General features: G+C 32.3%; 2 protein-coding genes across 3 annotated transcripts; one reads left to right on the forward strand and one right to left on the reverse strand.

Annotated features, from left to right (window-relative positions):
* Positions 1–1,092: 1,092 nt before the first annotated feature.
* Positions 1,093–3,906, reverse strand: LOC114723651 (B-box zinc finger protein 20-like). Its single transcript, XM_028909864.1, has 3 exons — positions 3,710–3,906; positions 1,705–2,106; positions 1,093–1,436 (listed from the first exon to the last, which is right to left on the reverse strand). The coding sequence occupies exons 1-3, from the start codon at positions 3,893–3,895 to the stop codon at positions 1,359–1,361; spliced, it is 666 nt and encodes a 221-aa protein (XP_028765697.1). The 5' UTR covers positions 3,896–3,906; the 3' UTR covers positions 1,093–1,358.
* A 4,746-nt stretch (positions 3,907–8,652) lies between these two features.
* On the forward strand, positions 8,653–13,682 carry LOC114723658 (uncharacterized). Of its 2 annotated transcripts, XM_028909875.1 has the most exons (11): positions 8,656–8,811; positions 9,071–9,147; positions 9,344–9,449; positions 9,828–9,926; positions 10,022–10,087; positions 10,174–10,293; positions 10,838–10,912; positions 11,654–11,756; positions 12,294–12,341; positions 13,032–13,153; positions 13,258–13,682. In XM_028909875.1, the coding sequence occupies exons 1-11, from the start codon at positions 8,722–8,724 to the stop codon at positions 13,357–13,359; spliced, it is 1,008 nt and encodes a 335-aa protein (XP_028765708.1). In that variant the 5' UTR covers positions 8,656–8,721; the 3' UTR covers positions 13,360–13,682. The 2 variants fall into 2 exon arrangements, with proteins under 2 accessions (XP_028765709.1, XP_028765708.1); XM_028909876.1 differs by lacking the exon at positions 13,258–13,682 and having other exon boundaries at positions 8,653–8,811; positions 12,294–12,405; positions 13,032–13,095.
* Positions 13,683–16,207: the final 2,525 nt, after the last annotated feature.

Raw genomic sequence — 16,207 nt, forward strand, 5'->3', positions numbered from 1 at the left:
GAAAAATAGATTTTAGAAAAAATAGATTTTGTGAAGAATAGATTTTGTGAAAAAATGATTCTGATAAATGAGAGTGTTTGGATAATTGTTATCAGAAGAACTTTTTATATGTACAAATTTTACTAAAAAAAGCATAAGTTAATATGATAATTACATAAAAGATAGATTTTATAATATATTTTAATTTGAAAAAAATAAAATTGTTAATAATATATTTTTTACCAACATAATTAATAATATATAAAATAATATAATTAATATGTATATTTATTTATAAAATATAAGATTAATATGTTTATAAAAAATAATTGAGGAATGTTAAAATCATATTATCGTTAAGATTTACTCTATAGGCACAATCATACTTTCCCATTTGAGCTAGAAGCAGAATAGATTCACTTCTTCTGAAACCATAGTTTTAAACTCCAAACCATGGTTTTCACCCAAAACCATGGTTTCTGTTTTTTTCTGGGTGTTTGGCAAGTCTGGGATCCAAACCATGGTTTTTTATGTTATCCAAACAGGCCCTTAGTCTACCTTTTATGAACAGTAAGTTATACGTTTTTGAAAGCTATTTCTAAAATTCGATGCATAGTGCTAGACATCATATTGATATATCAACAAAGGTTGTAAGTAATGATTTTTGCTTGTTTATATATTATTCTTAAGTCATTTTTTTAGGTCTTAAATGAGAGCGACTCAAATGTGCAGTTGAAGTTTTATATTTAACTTATGCAATCATATTTCCTTACAAGGCACGTAAATGTGAGTCCTTCTTTATATTATCTGGTTGCCTGTTCGACATTAGAGAAGTTCCTTATATCCACCGAATTGCAAGCAGCTAACTTTGAACGAACGCCATGATCAACCGCCGACACGGAATTAGTCGCATGGCAGGGTAGAAAGATAGTTATTTCAATTGAAAAATGGCTAAATAATATAATTAAAAAGAAACTAATAAGTAAGATAATTTCTTTCCACTTATCTTGTTAACTTCCAAGAGCCATAGGTGTCTTGTTGACCTCCACACTAATGAAAAGTACTCCCGTCTATTGCTAAAAGAAGGAAAATAAGAGTCTGAAACGAGAAATCGAAAGCCGAGAAGATTCCCCAGAAAAATTGAAAAATGAAAAGAAAGAAAGAAGCAAGGAAATGCAAATAACTAAATAGAAGATATCCTCTAACTGATTGTACAAACTGTTCTAATCAACGGGAGCGTCTAACACTGTTTTGTTGATAGAAGATTGATTTTTATGAACAATTCGGCGAAGTTCTCTTTAGTCATTTCTTGAGATCCAGCGAGCGAATTGCAAAAGCTGAGGAAGATAGGAGAAGCCCAAATTAAAGGTGCGGGGAATTCATCTTGAGCTTCTAAACAAATACATACTTGCTTCATTAATATCTTCCTCCTCAAATGCTGACAGGTTCCCATACTTCTGCAATACACACACAAAACAGAGTTCTTAATTAGAATAATGCCATAAGAAAAACAAACATATCTCCCTCTAATTTTTTTCCTGGGAAACATCAACACAATAACACGACATAAATATCTTAATAATGCTGTTCGTTAGTGAGTGGGCCACACTTGAAAGAAATTGTCTCCTCGTTTGAAAATTGAAATGTGTGCAAGAAGCGTGAAATTTAAAAGACAAAAAACGACGACTTTGTTTGTAGCAGTAGTTCATAGGGTTTATAGCAAACCTTGCAGAAACCATTAAGTGGAGGGAATGAAGAAGCGTCAAGAAGATCTTCAAAGCAATAACCAGGTATCTTCTCGATCAAGTATTCAGAAATGCTACTTGTTGAAACTGAACTGGTATCACTAATCATGCTCTGATCTTCAACGTTACCAAAACCAGTCGCTGAGGCTAATAAAGACCTATTCACCATTGAAGAACTGGCATTCTGACTTGAAACTGATGATCTGTGTCTCTTCATGTTAGATTGAGAATCACTGCTCGAGATAGAAGCAGAGAGCTTCACACCGGTGAGAAGAAACCTGTTATGTTTCCGAGTATGCTCACTGGCCCTGTGAAGAGGAACGTCACATTCTCTGCACAGTATCGCTCTGTCCTCTTGGCAAAACAGATACGCTCTCCTCTCCTGCAACCAAAAAAAAAAAAAAAGTAACAATCACCATAACATCAGATTCTCGAGTCAAAGCATTTCTTCCTTCTTCAAAATTTGGTATTTCTAAGTCTACTTTTGTGGTTAGATTAAGGGTGTGTTTGGGTGACACCCCAAACCATGGTTTGGGAACCCAAACCATGGTTTGGGGAATAATCTACCCAAACACCCCCTCCAAAAACCAAAACCATGGTTTTAGGTCAAAACCATGGTTTTGACTCCAAAACCATGGTTTTGGAAAAAGCAAAATGTTTTTGCTTTTGGAGAAAAAAGGGAGAGTGTGAGGGCTTATATGATATGTATCTTGTTATTTTTTTATAAACATATTTTTTTATAAATATATTTAATCTTATATTTTATAAATATATATACACATTAATTATTTATTAATTATATTATCTTATGTATTATTAATTATGTTGGTAAAAAACATATTATTAACAATTTTATTCCTTCAAATTAAAATATATCATAAAATCTATTTTTTCTGTAATTATCATATTAACTTATGTCTTTTTTTTAGTAATTTGTATATATAAAAAGTGCTTCTGATAACAACTATCCAAACACTCTCACTGCTCAGAATCACTTTCTTACAAAATCTATTCTTCACAGAATCTATTTTCCCCAAAATCTATTTTCCAGAATCACTTTTCCAAACCACGGTTTGGTTTCATCCAAACACACCCTAAGATTAATGCTGTGTTTGGGTGACACCCCAAACCATGGTTTGGAGAATAAATCACCCAAACACCCACCCAAAAACTAAAACCATGGTTTTGGGCCAAAATCATGATTTTGAAAAAAGCAAAAATTTTTTGCTTTTGGAGAAAAAAGGGAGAGTGTGAGAACCTATAGGATATATATCTTGTTATTTTTTTTTATAAACATATTTTTTTATAAATACATTTAATCTTATATTTTATAAATATATATACATATTAATTATTTATTAATTATATTATCTTATGTATTACTCCTCCGGTCCTTAATATAGGATCCAATTTTTAAGTTAGTTTTGGTCCTAAATATAAGACTCATTTATCATATTTATCAATTTTCTCTAAATTACCCTTATCGATACTCTCCCAACCATAATCAAATAAAAAAGGGAGATAAGGTATTAAGAAAGATAATTGTAGTGTTTTAGGAAAAATGTATCATATTTTTTATAATTAACTAACTTACCTAACTTCCTTAATCTAATCAAATTAGTTAAATGGGTCTTATATTAAGGATCGGAGGAGTATTAATTATGTTAATAAAAAATATATTATTAATAATTTTATTCCTTCAAATTAAAATATATTATAAAATCTATTTTTTCTGTAATTATTATATTAACTTATGTCTTTTTTTTAGTAATTTGTATATATAAAAAGTATAATAACAACTATTCAAACACTCTCACTTCTTAAAGTTACTTTTTTATAAAATCTATTCTTTTCAAAATCTATTTTTTCCGGAATTTATTCTTCTCAGAATTTATTCTCCATAATCACTTTTTTAAAAGTTTGGTTTCATCTAAACACACGCCTGGAGGAGAAAGTAAGATAAAGAGAAAGAAAGAGCAATGTACCTGACAGATATCGCAGAGAGGAGAGGAATTAGAGGAAGGGTGATGAAGAGAGAAGCGAGAATGTTTGCGAGAGAGCTTGTTGGCATGGTGGATGGTACGATCACAGGCGCAGCAGAGAGCAGCTTCGTCGGAGGGACAGAAGACAGAGGCCTCCGCTCTGTCACACACATCGCACAGTATCTTCATTTCTCTGTGAATCTCTCTCTCTCTCTCAAGGAGGAGAAAGAGATGGTATTTTGAGATGGGAAGCAAGCGAAAGAGGGAATGAGGACGAGGGACTTATGGGCGCTGATTAGGCTCCAGGGACTAGGGGTCCACAGAGAACAGCTAGACCTCTTTATTATTCATTCACTTTTTCTGACTATCAAGGCTATGCACCAGCCCATGTCCCAACCTTTGCTCCATATAAAACACATTTCTAATTTGACATCTTTTATTGACCCTAGTTACCCCTTGCCGCAGTTGTTTTATGATTTTATCTTTAAAGTGGCTCATTTGTATTTGCATGAAATTTTTATGTGAGTTGTACTATTTGTACTAAATATAGCTTTATTGTTTATTGTACGAGAATTTGATACTAAATGTATTATTTTTCTTAATCTAAAGGATTATTTAGAAACTATGAAAAATACACCAAAAAAATTCAATCAAATTGAAATACAATTTTTTTCCCTATTTATCTTGGTCTCCGTAAAATTTTTTTTTTTAAAAAAAAACCAATACGAACACTTTTTAAGTCATGCATTGTTAGAGGATCTCTTAAGAATGTTTTCGTTTTTGGGGAAATTTATAGTTTAAGTATATATTATTATTCGAACTGTGTGTGTTTATTTGAGTAATTAAATGGGAGCTTTCGAAGTTGGAGAGTCTTTGGACCATGGGTTGTTACATTCAAGTTCTCTAGAAAAGGGTTTCGCACTTTCGCTTTCATTCTGAGTGTGTCTCTGTCTGAATCTGAATTCTGAAGAGTGAAGCCCGGGCTCTGATTCTGAACTCGGGAGGCATGGCCCCGCATTTATCTTCGCATCAATTAATCTAAACTTTAAGCACTTTCAAAAGTTTTGCAGTTGAAGTCATACCGTGGGACACAACAGCATCGTAAGATTTTTTATTTGTTTGTTTGTTTGTTTTTATTTATCATATATGCAATTATTTTGCTAGGAAGGATGATGTGGTTAAGTCTTTTATTTTATTTTCTTTCTTGCGTTATATTTTTATAAACAAATTAAGAATACGAAGAATGAGAAGAAGAAAAGAGAAACTGAAAATTACAAATCCCAAATCAGGTTTAGTAATATAACTTTATTTGGTATTGACAAATTTGAATTTATAAATGATAATAAATTTTTATTGATATTCCTTGTCTAACATTTATAAAATTTTAATTTTTTTTTGGGGTCATTTTCTCTTAAGAATATTCTTTTTCCCAGAAAATATAAGGCCCCCCAGCCCACAAAAAAAGCCGTGCAAGAAAAACGATAATGGGTGGGACCGTGGGTGGAAACGGGATATTCAAAATTCTTCATGCATTGAAATGAATGTGTTTGGTGATAGGTGCACCTAATTTAGTAAATGATCACGTTAGATGTAATAATTTTTTGCAAATAAAACATATAATATTTTTTTTCAAAACAAAAAAAATTATATGCCCTATTTTTTTTCCAGACACAGGCATTCTCAGGCAGTAAATATGAACACACAAATCATAGATAGCCAATTCTATTTTTGACCAATCTTTTGGTTGAAATTTGATCTCATTTGTAAAGACTCAGATTTCGTGCATTAATAATTTTTCTTAAATTGATCCTTCCTAAATTCATTTATCAAATATTATCTGCATATCAACAGAGCAATAAGAGACATTAATAACTGAAATAAATTAAAAAGAGAGAGGCTGCTATTGCACTCGATGAGTCCCGGTTCAATTCATGACTGGGATCCTATATTGATACGGGACATGATTTTAAAGGTTATCTTTTCTTTTCCTTGCGTCCTCTATGAATGACACAAACAACTGGGTGCATAATTTTTTAGTCCTAATAGCTATATAATTCTTCTAATTTTCCTGCCTTTTTTCGGGTCTTCTGATTTTATTAAAAAAAAAAAAGGTCATTGCAGGGCTTGTCCTTACTGGGGTTATAAAAGGCGTGTTTGGGATCACATTTGGAAACTCAAACGTGCATCTCAACCGGAGAAGTAATAGGTAGATTGAAAAATGATATTTGGATTCATGTTTTGTGTATTTGACTTCTGCTACTGAAACAAACTTATGCAATAAGTTTAAAAAAGCTGTTTTTACTCAATCTGACTTATGTAAAAGCCAGATTAAAAAAAAGTTACTTCTATCACCGCTATCCCAAATACACTCAGTTTTGATGAGATGTGGGATTATCGTTGGCATACAAAGAAGGGAGTTAAGCAAAGGTCTACGTCAAGGTACCCAAGTGGGACCAAAGTTGATCAAAGCGTAATAATAACAAGTCTTGTCTTATTAAGTAGGATTGGTTATATGAAATACACGACACATAATGGTTAAAGTTGATCAAAGTGCAAGAACCAAAATAAAAAAATTGGACATATATACAAGACGACAAGAAAATACTTTTTCAGAAAGAGTCACACACATATATATTGGCGTGTTGGCAGAATCTTTGAAGGAAATATTTGAGAGATTTTGCAAGCTGTCAGCATGAAAAAGGTAAGAAAGGAACAATGAACCTTAATATCTGATTTATTTTATGAATTTCATGTACACCCACATGGATGGGGATTTTGAAACGACCAATTGTACACTTTTTTCACAGATGTGCATCGCTCATAATTTCCCTGCCATGTGATAGGCCACTTAGCTTCTGGCTTGTAACTTCAACGAAAGTACCTTATGATTAGGGGTGTGTTTGGGTTACACCCCAAATCATGGTTTGGGGACCCAAACCATGGTTTAGGGAATAATCTACCCAAACACCCCCTCCAAAAACCAAAACCATGGTTTTGGGTCAAAACCATGGTTTTGACTCCAAAACCATGGTTTTAGAAAAAGCAAAATTTTTTTGCTTTTGGAGAAAAAAGGGAGAGTGTGAGGGCCTATATGATATGTATCTTGTTATTTTTTTTATAAACATATTTTTTATAAATATATTTAATCTTATATTTTATAAATATATATACACATTAATTATTTATTAATTATATTATCTTATGTATTATTAATTATCTTGGTAAAAAACATATTATTAACAATTTTATTCATTCAAATTAAAATATATCATAAAATCTATTTTTTCTGTAATTATCATATTAACTTATGTCTTTGTTTTAGTAATTTGTATATATAAAAAGTGCTTCTGATAACAACTATCCAAACACTCTCACTTCTCAGAATCACTTTTTTACAAAATCTATTTTTCACAGAATCTATTTTCCCCAGAATCTATTCTCCAGAATCACTTTTCCAAACCACGGTTTGATTTCATCCAAACACACCCTAGATTGTGGACGCTAGGGAGAGAACCAAAATATCATAGAGATTTAATCAATAACCTGATAGTAGTGGTTGGTAAAAAAGCATTTAATTGGGCAAGCACCAAAGTAAATATCGGTTGGTGTGTAATTTGTTAATATTTTCGAAATGGGAATATTCACGAACCATTTAACATGATAATTTAGCTGACGAATATATGACTTGTATCTCATAAGAATAAGGATTTTATATTATTATTTTTATCCTTAATATAGAACTAATTAACTACTTTGAGTATATTAAGAAAATTAATTTAGTTATTTGTAATAAATATACATTGTCTTTACTAAAATATCTTTACTAATTAAGTGTATTGGTTAGAACTACTATTATTATATATATTATATTGAAATAAATAAATACGTGAGACAAAAATAAATTTGGGTCTTATATTTAAAATTAAGATAAAAATTAAACTAATTTTTACATTAAAAACTGAGGACAGACTTTTTTGGGTAGATAATTTGGAAATATCCATCAATGATTCTCCATCTTATTCAAAGCTTCCAGTGCAAGAAACATGCTTGCACTCTGTTTGCCAATTCCTATTGCGTACTTCACATGGACCCAAGTCCACGGAAGGCAGCCTCACCCTGGTGTGAAAATTTTGATCTCCTTAGAGACGTGGAATTGTGGATTATTCAAGTTTTACTTTCAAATGCGTTCCATCATTTATGTTATTTCAGATCATTTTATTGGAATATATTATTTCTTAATTATAAAATGATACTGAAGTGAGCATGTGCATTTTTGTTTAATATATTTTATTTTAGAGATAAATATTAATTTTAGGCGCTGAACTCTTTCTCAATTGTTAATCTAGTTTTTGAATTTTGACTTACTATATAACTTAATCCCTATAGTTTTTTTCTTAGGAAAATTATAGTTTATTAAATTAAGGAATTATGGTTTGACCCCAAAAAAAAAAGAATTAAGGAATTATAGAAATTGGGATGTATTGAGAAAACAAATATAAAGATTGAGTTACTATAAGTAACGCGAGTTCTCATCACTGACATCAAGTTGAGTTGGTTCTTAACAAAATTTAATTAGAGGATATATTAAATAAGATAAAAAAAATTGAGGAATTTTAGAATCCATTTTTATAGTGGAGGAAAATAAATTGATCACCTTGGTAGGAAACTGCCGGACCCTATTCAACCTAGGCTTCCATTTTCGGGCCAAAAATGGGCTCCACTGTATGTTTGTGTCATTTTACTGCGTCTTATTCGGCCCAGTTTTCCCCCGTGGGCCTCCTGACAAAGTCGGAGTTTATTATACCAATAATTCCGCTTGCCGGTATACCAAAAAAAAAACAAAGAGAAGGAGAAGAAGAAGAATTTAAAAAGAAAAACGTGAAAAAAAAAAATATTGTAAGAACGTACTTTCGGATGAAGGCATATCTCGGAGATTTGGTTGCGCGACCCTGAACGGTCATTAGAGTGTCTCCCGCCAAGCCAGAGTCACAGTTCTTACAGCTTTAACTTCCACAATGGCTGCATTCTCTGTCAATACTTCTGCTTCTCCTTATCTTATTGGACGTCGTTGCTTCCCTACTCCCTCGCGTTCCACACGTCTCCAGGTACTCCAGGATCAATTACATCGGATTTTTATCGTGTTCTGCTCTTGGTGAGGGTGGAACGTAATTTTATGCAATATATGTTTTTCTTTGATTCTTGGTGGTTGAGACCAAGCAGAATTCATATATACGGATTCCTTGTCCACAATTGTGTATTTATTTGATGTTTACTGCAAGCAATTTGTGGCTTTTTCTTTCCTTTCTCTATTCTGAGGGAACCTTCAAGTAATCCTGCTAATCCTATATCCTTCTCCAAATTCAGGGTTCATTGGCTCAGCGTTGCAATGCTATTTTCTGGATGCAGAGGCTAAGATCGTTTCCTTTGAATCGTAGAAGGAGGTAATATCCGTAGCTTGAAACTTGGTTCCCGTAATAATTTGACTGGTTTACTTGCTAGCTTCTACTCTTATTGCACTTGAGTTGCTAAATCAAATAAGTCTCATGTATGGTTTATTTTAATTTCCAGTGTTTTTTGCGCAGTCATCATATTGACAATGGGACCGTTGGTAAATTTACGTGTTTGGATCTAAAACAGGAAAACTTTGATATGTGCAGTCGATCAAGATGCTGAGGAAGCCTTCAAGAAGACTGTGGAAATTGATAGGCTCATAGATATGCTGAGGGAGTCAGATCCTCAGAAAGTAAGAGCGTAGATATCAAAATTTTCCCCAGCCTTCCTTTCCATATTTTCCTTACTTTTGGTAATTATCTTTAACCACGCGGATAACGGATTGTGGTTTGTCTGTGATTCTGCTATAATCGCCCCCTCCCATATAATATATCTTAATTCGTTAACTGGCTATCAAATTTAACGCCTTTACTTAGCATGCATGGAAGGCTAGTTTGTTTGTTGTTTGCATCATATTGGCGATGCAATTTTGTGTTCATGCGTGAACGAGATTATACATGGTGTTATTCCATTCACTCAGAACCACAAGCATTTTTAGTTTTTTTACTCGATTTTACTCTATAATTCTTTTAAATGACAGTATTGCTTCTTTTTTTTCCTCCGTAAACAGCTTCAGAAACTTGTTGTTGAAAATATCCTTGCTTTCAATCCAAGCTTTTGGATCCGCCTTGCAGCAAGAACTGATACTTGCAAATCTGAGGATGATAAGGCAGGGTTTTTAATTTCTTAGAATGTTTCTTTATTCAGTGTCTTTATAGTCATGCCATTTAGTAAAAGTTGCTTTTATTTATTGTGAATACGCAGAAAGATTATGAGGAGTTGGCTTTAACTGTGATGACCGTGGTGGATCGATTGGTTCACAAGACCAATGTACTTTCTTACCTCCGTTAACCTTGTAGCCACGCTTGTTTATTCTCTTTGATGCTTCTTTTAATACTAATCCTTGTGTGACTCAGCAAAAAATAGAGTCTGCTACAGATGTCCTCAAGGGAGTACTAAAGCCTGTGGTTGATGATGTTGTTGAAGAGATTCCCTGGCCTCCCAGAGATCCTCAGGCCCTCGCATTGATGGAAAAAGTAAGCTTCTCACTTTCTCTCTGAACTGAGAGTGACCTGTGTTATTGTACAATGGGATATCTTATACCCTTCAAAATTAGGCTGTTTTTCTGCGCATCCGTTGAGTGAAGAAACTAGTTGCGATAACCCAACACTAATCTTAATAATTAAATTACTTATTTGACTATAACACGTAGATATCTGACTAGATTTATGCAAAATCTCAACAAATGTCATATCTTTTAATCTTCATTCAGTGGGCTGAAATATGCATGAGCTGCTCTTGAAGATCAGTGATCCACTATCAGTTATCGGAAACTGAATGCGATAAAGACTGAAAGTAGTTATCAATAATAAAGAACATTAGAGTAATCAAAGCACTCTTTTCTGAAGTAAACATAAATGAATCTCGCATCATCTTGTCTTTTCTGAAGGCAAAAGTGACAAACTTCATGCAGATGAGTATATTTTGTTTCAAGAGCATGTATGTTGGTCTGTTGTACTCAAACATATATTCTTTCAACCAGTCCGATCAATTTTCCAACTTACAAGTTCAAATAATTAGGAAATAAGTCAAAGGGAGCAAGAAGGACAATTGGACGAAGGATTTCTTGCGGAAGTTAGTGCGCAACTAAGACAGGTAAATCTCTTTTACTGCTTTTTATTTAGACAGCAGTGAATTCATGGGAACAATATTATTATGTTGACCAACCATATATTAAAAATACATCGTGTATGTGGTATCAGAAATTTGAATAAATTTCCAAAGTTTCTTTCCTAGAGCACTCAACTGCTTAGATTTTGATGGCCAAAAGGGGAGGGGTAGAACTGCTTAGGTTTCTTTTTCAGTTTTTCCTGCATTTATATTCTGTTGAACCCGGGCCGTTGTATACATATGTAAGGAAAAAGCCCAATATGTGATAATGGGCTAGGTGCGTAGCTGAGGGTAATTGTGGGAAAGAGATTTAGGAGTTAGTTACGCAGGGTATTTGTTGTCAGGGAGGTCGTTGAGGAGGGGCATGAATATTGTTAGAGTGTTGTGAGGAGTGTGGTGCTCTCGAATGCACTAGGCTACAGGTTTCCTTCTGGGTGCTATCCATTAGGTTATACCCTGTGGATTGTTACTTTTCTCAGTAAATAATACAAGTTGCCGGAGTCATTTCCATCATATTCGCATTATTATTACTTAATTTTCTTATAAATTTTCAGTTTTATTAAAATAACCCTCGTCTGTTCTTTGTGTAAATGCAGCAACTTTTGCTTTACTGACGTGTATATATATATATTATGTTTACATTAGTTTCCTTTTTGAGCCTCATTTGATGTACTCAATACTCCAATAGTATTAATATTATCTTTTCCTTTTTCCTACAATGCGCAGGCAAAAGAAGATGGAGATAAGCCCGGGCTGGAGGCTATGCTGCAGAAGGTTTTACAGCTCTATGCTTCCAAGGTTCTCTCGAAACGTAGTTATGCCAATAAAGGTATGTTTTATGTGCTGATGCATCACAATTATCACAGGAATTTATGTCGAACGAGATGAGTATATGCTTTTGGAATCGTGATCCTACTTGAGAACTTGGCATGTACGTAGCTTATTGCAGGATTATGACGGTGACGGGATTTATATTTAGAGGAATTAGTTAAACAACATGAAAATATCTCGTGCAACAATTCCTATAGCATATGCTTCCCAGGGAAGCATAAATTGACCTGAGTGAACAGGAGCAACATAGAGGACACTATATGGGGAAAAGCATGTCAAATTTAATGGGTCGTTAAGATTTTCATTATTTGCCATGTTTGAATAATTAAGTTTTATTGATCTTTGGTTTAAGTTGAGACTTCATTTTCTCCAAATTCTGTCTCTCTCTTTTCTGGTATCTGCTCTTCTCAAGTGCAAAGCATGAATTTTAATTTAATCTATTCATGTGATTGTCTATCTGACTACAGCATATCCTTGTCGCTTGATATAAATATTTAATCAAGTTATCACTAAGCTCTGCGTGCTCTTGTTGCAGGGGATGAAGTTTTGAAGGACGAGCAGTTCCTCGAAACTATAATCCAAGGTGTCTTCATCACCGCAGAGTGTCATGTCTTGGGAAATTATCTTATTTATATGATCAAGTGAAGGTTCCCAGGCTGGACTTCATTTTTAAAGAATCTCCTTTGATATATTTGAATTTCATTTAGGTTGATAAATTTGCAAGGTAAAATGAATTAAATCAATATGATATTATGAAAAGAATGGAAGGCACAATTTGGAGGGTCTCCTGACTGTGCCTGTGATGCAGAGTTGATTTTTGGTTAGATGAAAGACCTATGTAAAAGCTTTGTTGGAGAATAATATACTACCTCTGGTTCTTAATATGAGACCCAATTGACTAATTTGGAGAGATTAAATAAATTATTTTAAAGTATTGTATTACCAGCTAATTTACTCGGCTTATGGTTATATATATTCTAATTATACACATAAGTACTTTTAAAAAGATTATGTAACATGTGCTATAATTAAGTAATTTTTTAACTTCTTTAATTTTCTCAAATTAGTCAACTAGGTCTTATATTAAGAACTGGAAATAGTATTAAATACACCAAATTTGTATATTTGCTGTTTCCTGCAGCTTCTGGTCATAGCCTCTTGATGATCAGAAATTTCATCACTATAAGCAGAGTATCTGGATTGATAACGAGCCCATTTTTATCCCCGGATGCAATTACATTAGTCCCATTAGCCAATTATTGGTTTCTTGCAGCCCCTGAAGAAGAATGGAACAATATTCTGATCAAAGGGTTGACAATCGGCACAGGGGAAGTTTCACCTGAGGAACTCAATGCTGTCGTGAAAAAACGAATTGAGCGCACTTTGATTAGAACTGTGAGACAAAACCCTGCCTCTTGTCTGTAGATTTAATTGTTCTTTGTGTCTTTCTCTTCCTTTTAACTGATGTCGCTCCCTTGATTTGTCCATGAAAATCAAAGGAGGGAGGTTCTTACCAGCAGCGCATTCTAACAGAATATCTGAAAGGCATTGAATCTAGAGCTGAGGAAATTGTTCAAGCTTTTCAAGGGAAACGGCAATAGAGTTTTTTTTCCATAGCTGAATATCAATTCGATGCCATTTATCACGATAATATCCTGCTTCGTGCAAGAGGTGGTTCTCCCTTTTGTAGAGGATATAAAGCGAATCAACACTGGGTGCGCATGTAGAAGTTTAGACCAGCCGTCTTCTAGAAGGTAGTGACCTGCCCATATTGATTTGCCAATTAGTGTTATGAACAAGATCTGGTCACTTTTAGCTTGTAATATGTATATTTATATAGGAGCAGGCTGTGGGTTTAAACCATATCTCCTGGAACAAAACAAGTGATGTCTAATGTTGGAATCTGGCAATAAATTATTCCTCTTGTACAAGTCTCATTGCAAAGTTCCTACTCAATATTCGATAAATGATTTTTTTAACCAGTATGAATGGATGACTAATAGGGGAACAAAATAGATCAAATATAGTTTATTGTTATTTTTAAAAAAAATACTGACAGAAAGTAAGAAATTGCTCTGAAGAACTGAAAAAACATTCTAACTCTAACAAGATAAGAAATTATTCGACAATTTCCGTTGATTAACTTTTTGATTGTGACTTATTCGCACTAAAAAGAGTGTTTAGTAATACACTTGTCTTTTAAACGATAAGTTTAATACTATCTCCGGTTTTAATTATAAGATCTCGTTTGTATTATGCAAACGAGGTCTTATAATTAGGACTGGAGGTAGTATTAAAAATCATATCTATTACTACCTCTTGTCCTTAATATAAGAGCTAATTGACTAATTTGAGTGAATTAAAAAATTATTTAAATTAGTTATTTGTAATAAACAGATATTTTTCTTAAAATATCCTTACTAATCAAGTGTATTAGCTAGAATTACTATTTGAAAAACCTTTAACATGTACAATTACTATGAGACTATTTTGGAAAAAAAATGGATAAATACAAAAGACAAAATAGATTAGATCTTATATTTAGAGCTAAATTGAAAGTTAAACTAACTCTTATATTAAGGATAGGAAGTAGTATTAAGTATTTTAGTTCTATGCACCTAAATTGTTAAAACATGATTGCGTTTATAACTTTTATCTTTTTTTTTTTTGGGTTTGCTTATGTTTATAACTTTTATCTAAATAATACTCTTGCAGTCTTTAATGTAAAACCTAATTAACTAATCTAAAAAAATTAATTATATTAGTTAAATTAGTTAATATGATATATTTTTTCTAAAATATTCTAAGTATCTTTTTTAATTCTTTCTTTCCCTCTTCTACTTGATTATTGTTGTGGAGATATTAATAAGGTTAATCTGAAAAAAATTAATAAATATATAGAATAGTCTTATATATAAGACTAATATTAATTCTTTAATTATGTCTTATATTAAAGACAGGATGAGTACTCTTTTGTTATTCTACAAATGTTCCAAACATTACAAAATGTATGTCCTCCTAATGCCATTTTTCAGCCATAAAAGTAGCAAGCTAAGGGTGTGTTTGGGTGACACCCCAAATCATGGTTTGGGGTGTCAATCACCCAAACACCTCCTCTAAAAACCAAAACCATGGTTTTGGAAAAAGCAAAAAATTTTTGCTTTTGGAGAAAAAGGGAGAGTGTGAGAGCCTATATGATATGTATCTTGTTATTTTTTTGATAAACATATTTTTTGATAAACATATTTAATCTTATATTTTATAAATATATATACACATTAATTATTTATTAATTATATTATCTTATGTATTATTAATTATGTTGGTAAAAAATATATTATTAACAATTTTATTCCTTCAAATTAAAATATATCATAAAATCTATTTTTTCTATAATTATCATATGAACTTATGTCTTTTTTTTAGTAATTTGTATATATAAAAAGTACTTCTGATAACAACTATCTAAACACTCTCACTTCTCAGAATCACTTTTTTACAAAATCTATTCTTCACAGAATCTATTCTACCCAGAATCTATTCTCCAAAATCACTTTTCCAAATCACGGTTTGGTTTCATCTAAACACACCCTAAATACAAGTGATCATACATATTTTAATCAAGGTACCTAGCAATGTCATAAAGTATTTATTTATTTAAATAAATTTTTATTAGAGCTAACCCTATTCAAGATATTATTAGGTATTAAATATAAACACCCCTCTTAATAAGAATTTGAACTTTGATTTGACAAAATAAGAAATTAGCCTTTCTACTATTTGATACAGTTTTTTATCTATACTCGGACCTATCTATAATGTTTGAGGGACGCACATGTAACAAGGTCCAAAAAAAAAAAAGGAGACACATGAAACCATGAAACTTGTCATCAGTAGCACCCCAAACTTGCTCTTGGAAGAAAAAAAATCGCCGTCCCTGAGCTGCTTCTTTTGAGCACGTGTGCAGAATTAAAGCGAGACTTGAGGAGGTAATCGGCTCTCTCTCGGCAATAAACTTGTTTTACTCTTCTACCCCGGCTTACTCTTTGTGTTGACCATTAAAAAATAAAAAATTAAAGATATGTTCGGATTTACTTGGTCTCTGAATACTTAAACTACATAAAATGTATAATTTAATTTTCTAAAATGCAGGGGGCTGATAATATTTTAAAATAGTTAAACCAAAAGAACTAAATTTCATTGAGTTACTTAAAATTTAAGAATTAAATTATAACTGAATCGAGACTATAAAATGCAATTAAAAATAGATGAAAACTTCTTATTAGGCCTGTTTAGAATTACTTATAAACAGCTTTTCAATCATAATTTATAGAATACAGAATAAATATGTGAGAAGAATTTTATCTCGATTTTCATAAAACATTCTTATAAGTGGTTTTAAAGTTGATGTGAAATAGGTTTTGTTCTTTCTCTAAAACTGATAATATA

Source organism: Neltuma alba, unplaced genomic scaffold, assembly GCF_004799145.2.
Source record: "Neltuma alba isolate B1F8T4 unplaced genomic scaffold, ASM479914v2 tig00012148_pilon, whole genome shotgun sequence".
NCBI lineage: Eukaryota > Viridiplantae > Streptophyta > Magnoliopsida > Fabales > Fabaceae > Neltuma > Neltuma alba.

What these genes read in the sequence shown, in the direction of transcription:
- LOC114723651 (XM_028909864.1), bottom strand. Translation starts at nt 3,895, where the DNA reads ATGAAGATACTGTGCGATGTGTGTGACAGAGCGGAGGCCTCTGTCTTC. An exon ending in CTCTCTGCGATATCTGTCAG is followed by an intron (nt 2,107 to 3,709) that starts GTACATTGCTCT and finishes TTTTGGTTGCAG; the next exon opens with GAGAGGAGAGCGTATCTGTT. An exon ending in CACTTAATGGTTTCTGCAAG is followed by an intron (nt 1,437 to 1,704) that starts GTTTGCTATAAA and finishes TGTGTATTGCAG; the next exon opens with AAGTATGGGAACCTGTCAGC.
- LOC114723658 (XM_028909875.1), top strand. Translation starts at nt 8,722, where the DNA reads ATGGCTGCATTCTCTGTCAATACTTCTGCTTCTCCTTATCTTATTGGA. An exon ending in CCCTCGCATTGATGGAAAAA is followed by an intron (nt 10,294 to 10,837) that starts GTAAGCTTCTCA and finishes TCAAATAATTAG; the next exon opens with GAAATAAGTCAAAGGGAGCA. An exon ending in CCTCGAAACTATAATCCAAG is followed by an intron (nt 12,342 to 13,031) that starts GTGTCTTCATCA and finishes GGTTTCTTGCAG; the next exon opens with CCCCTGAAGAAGAATGGAAC.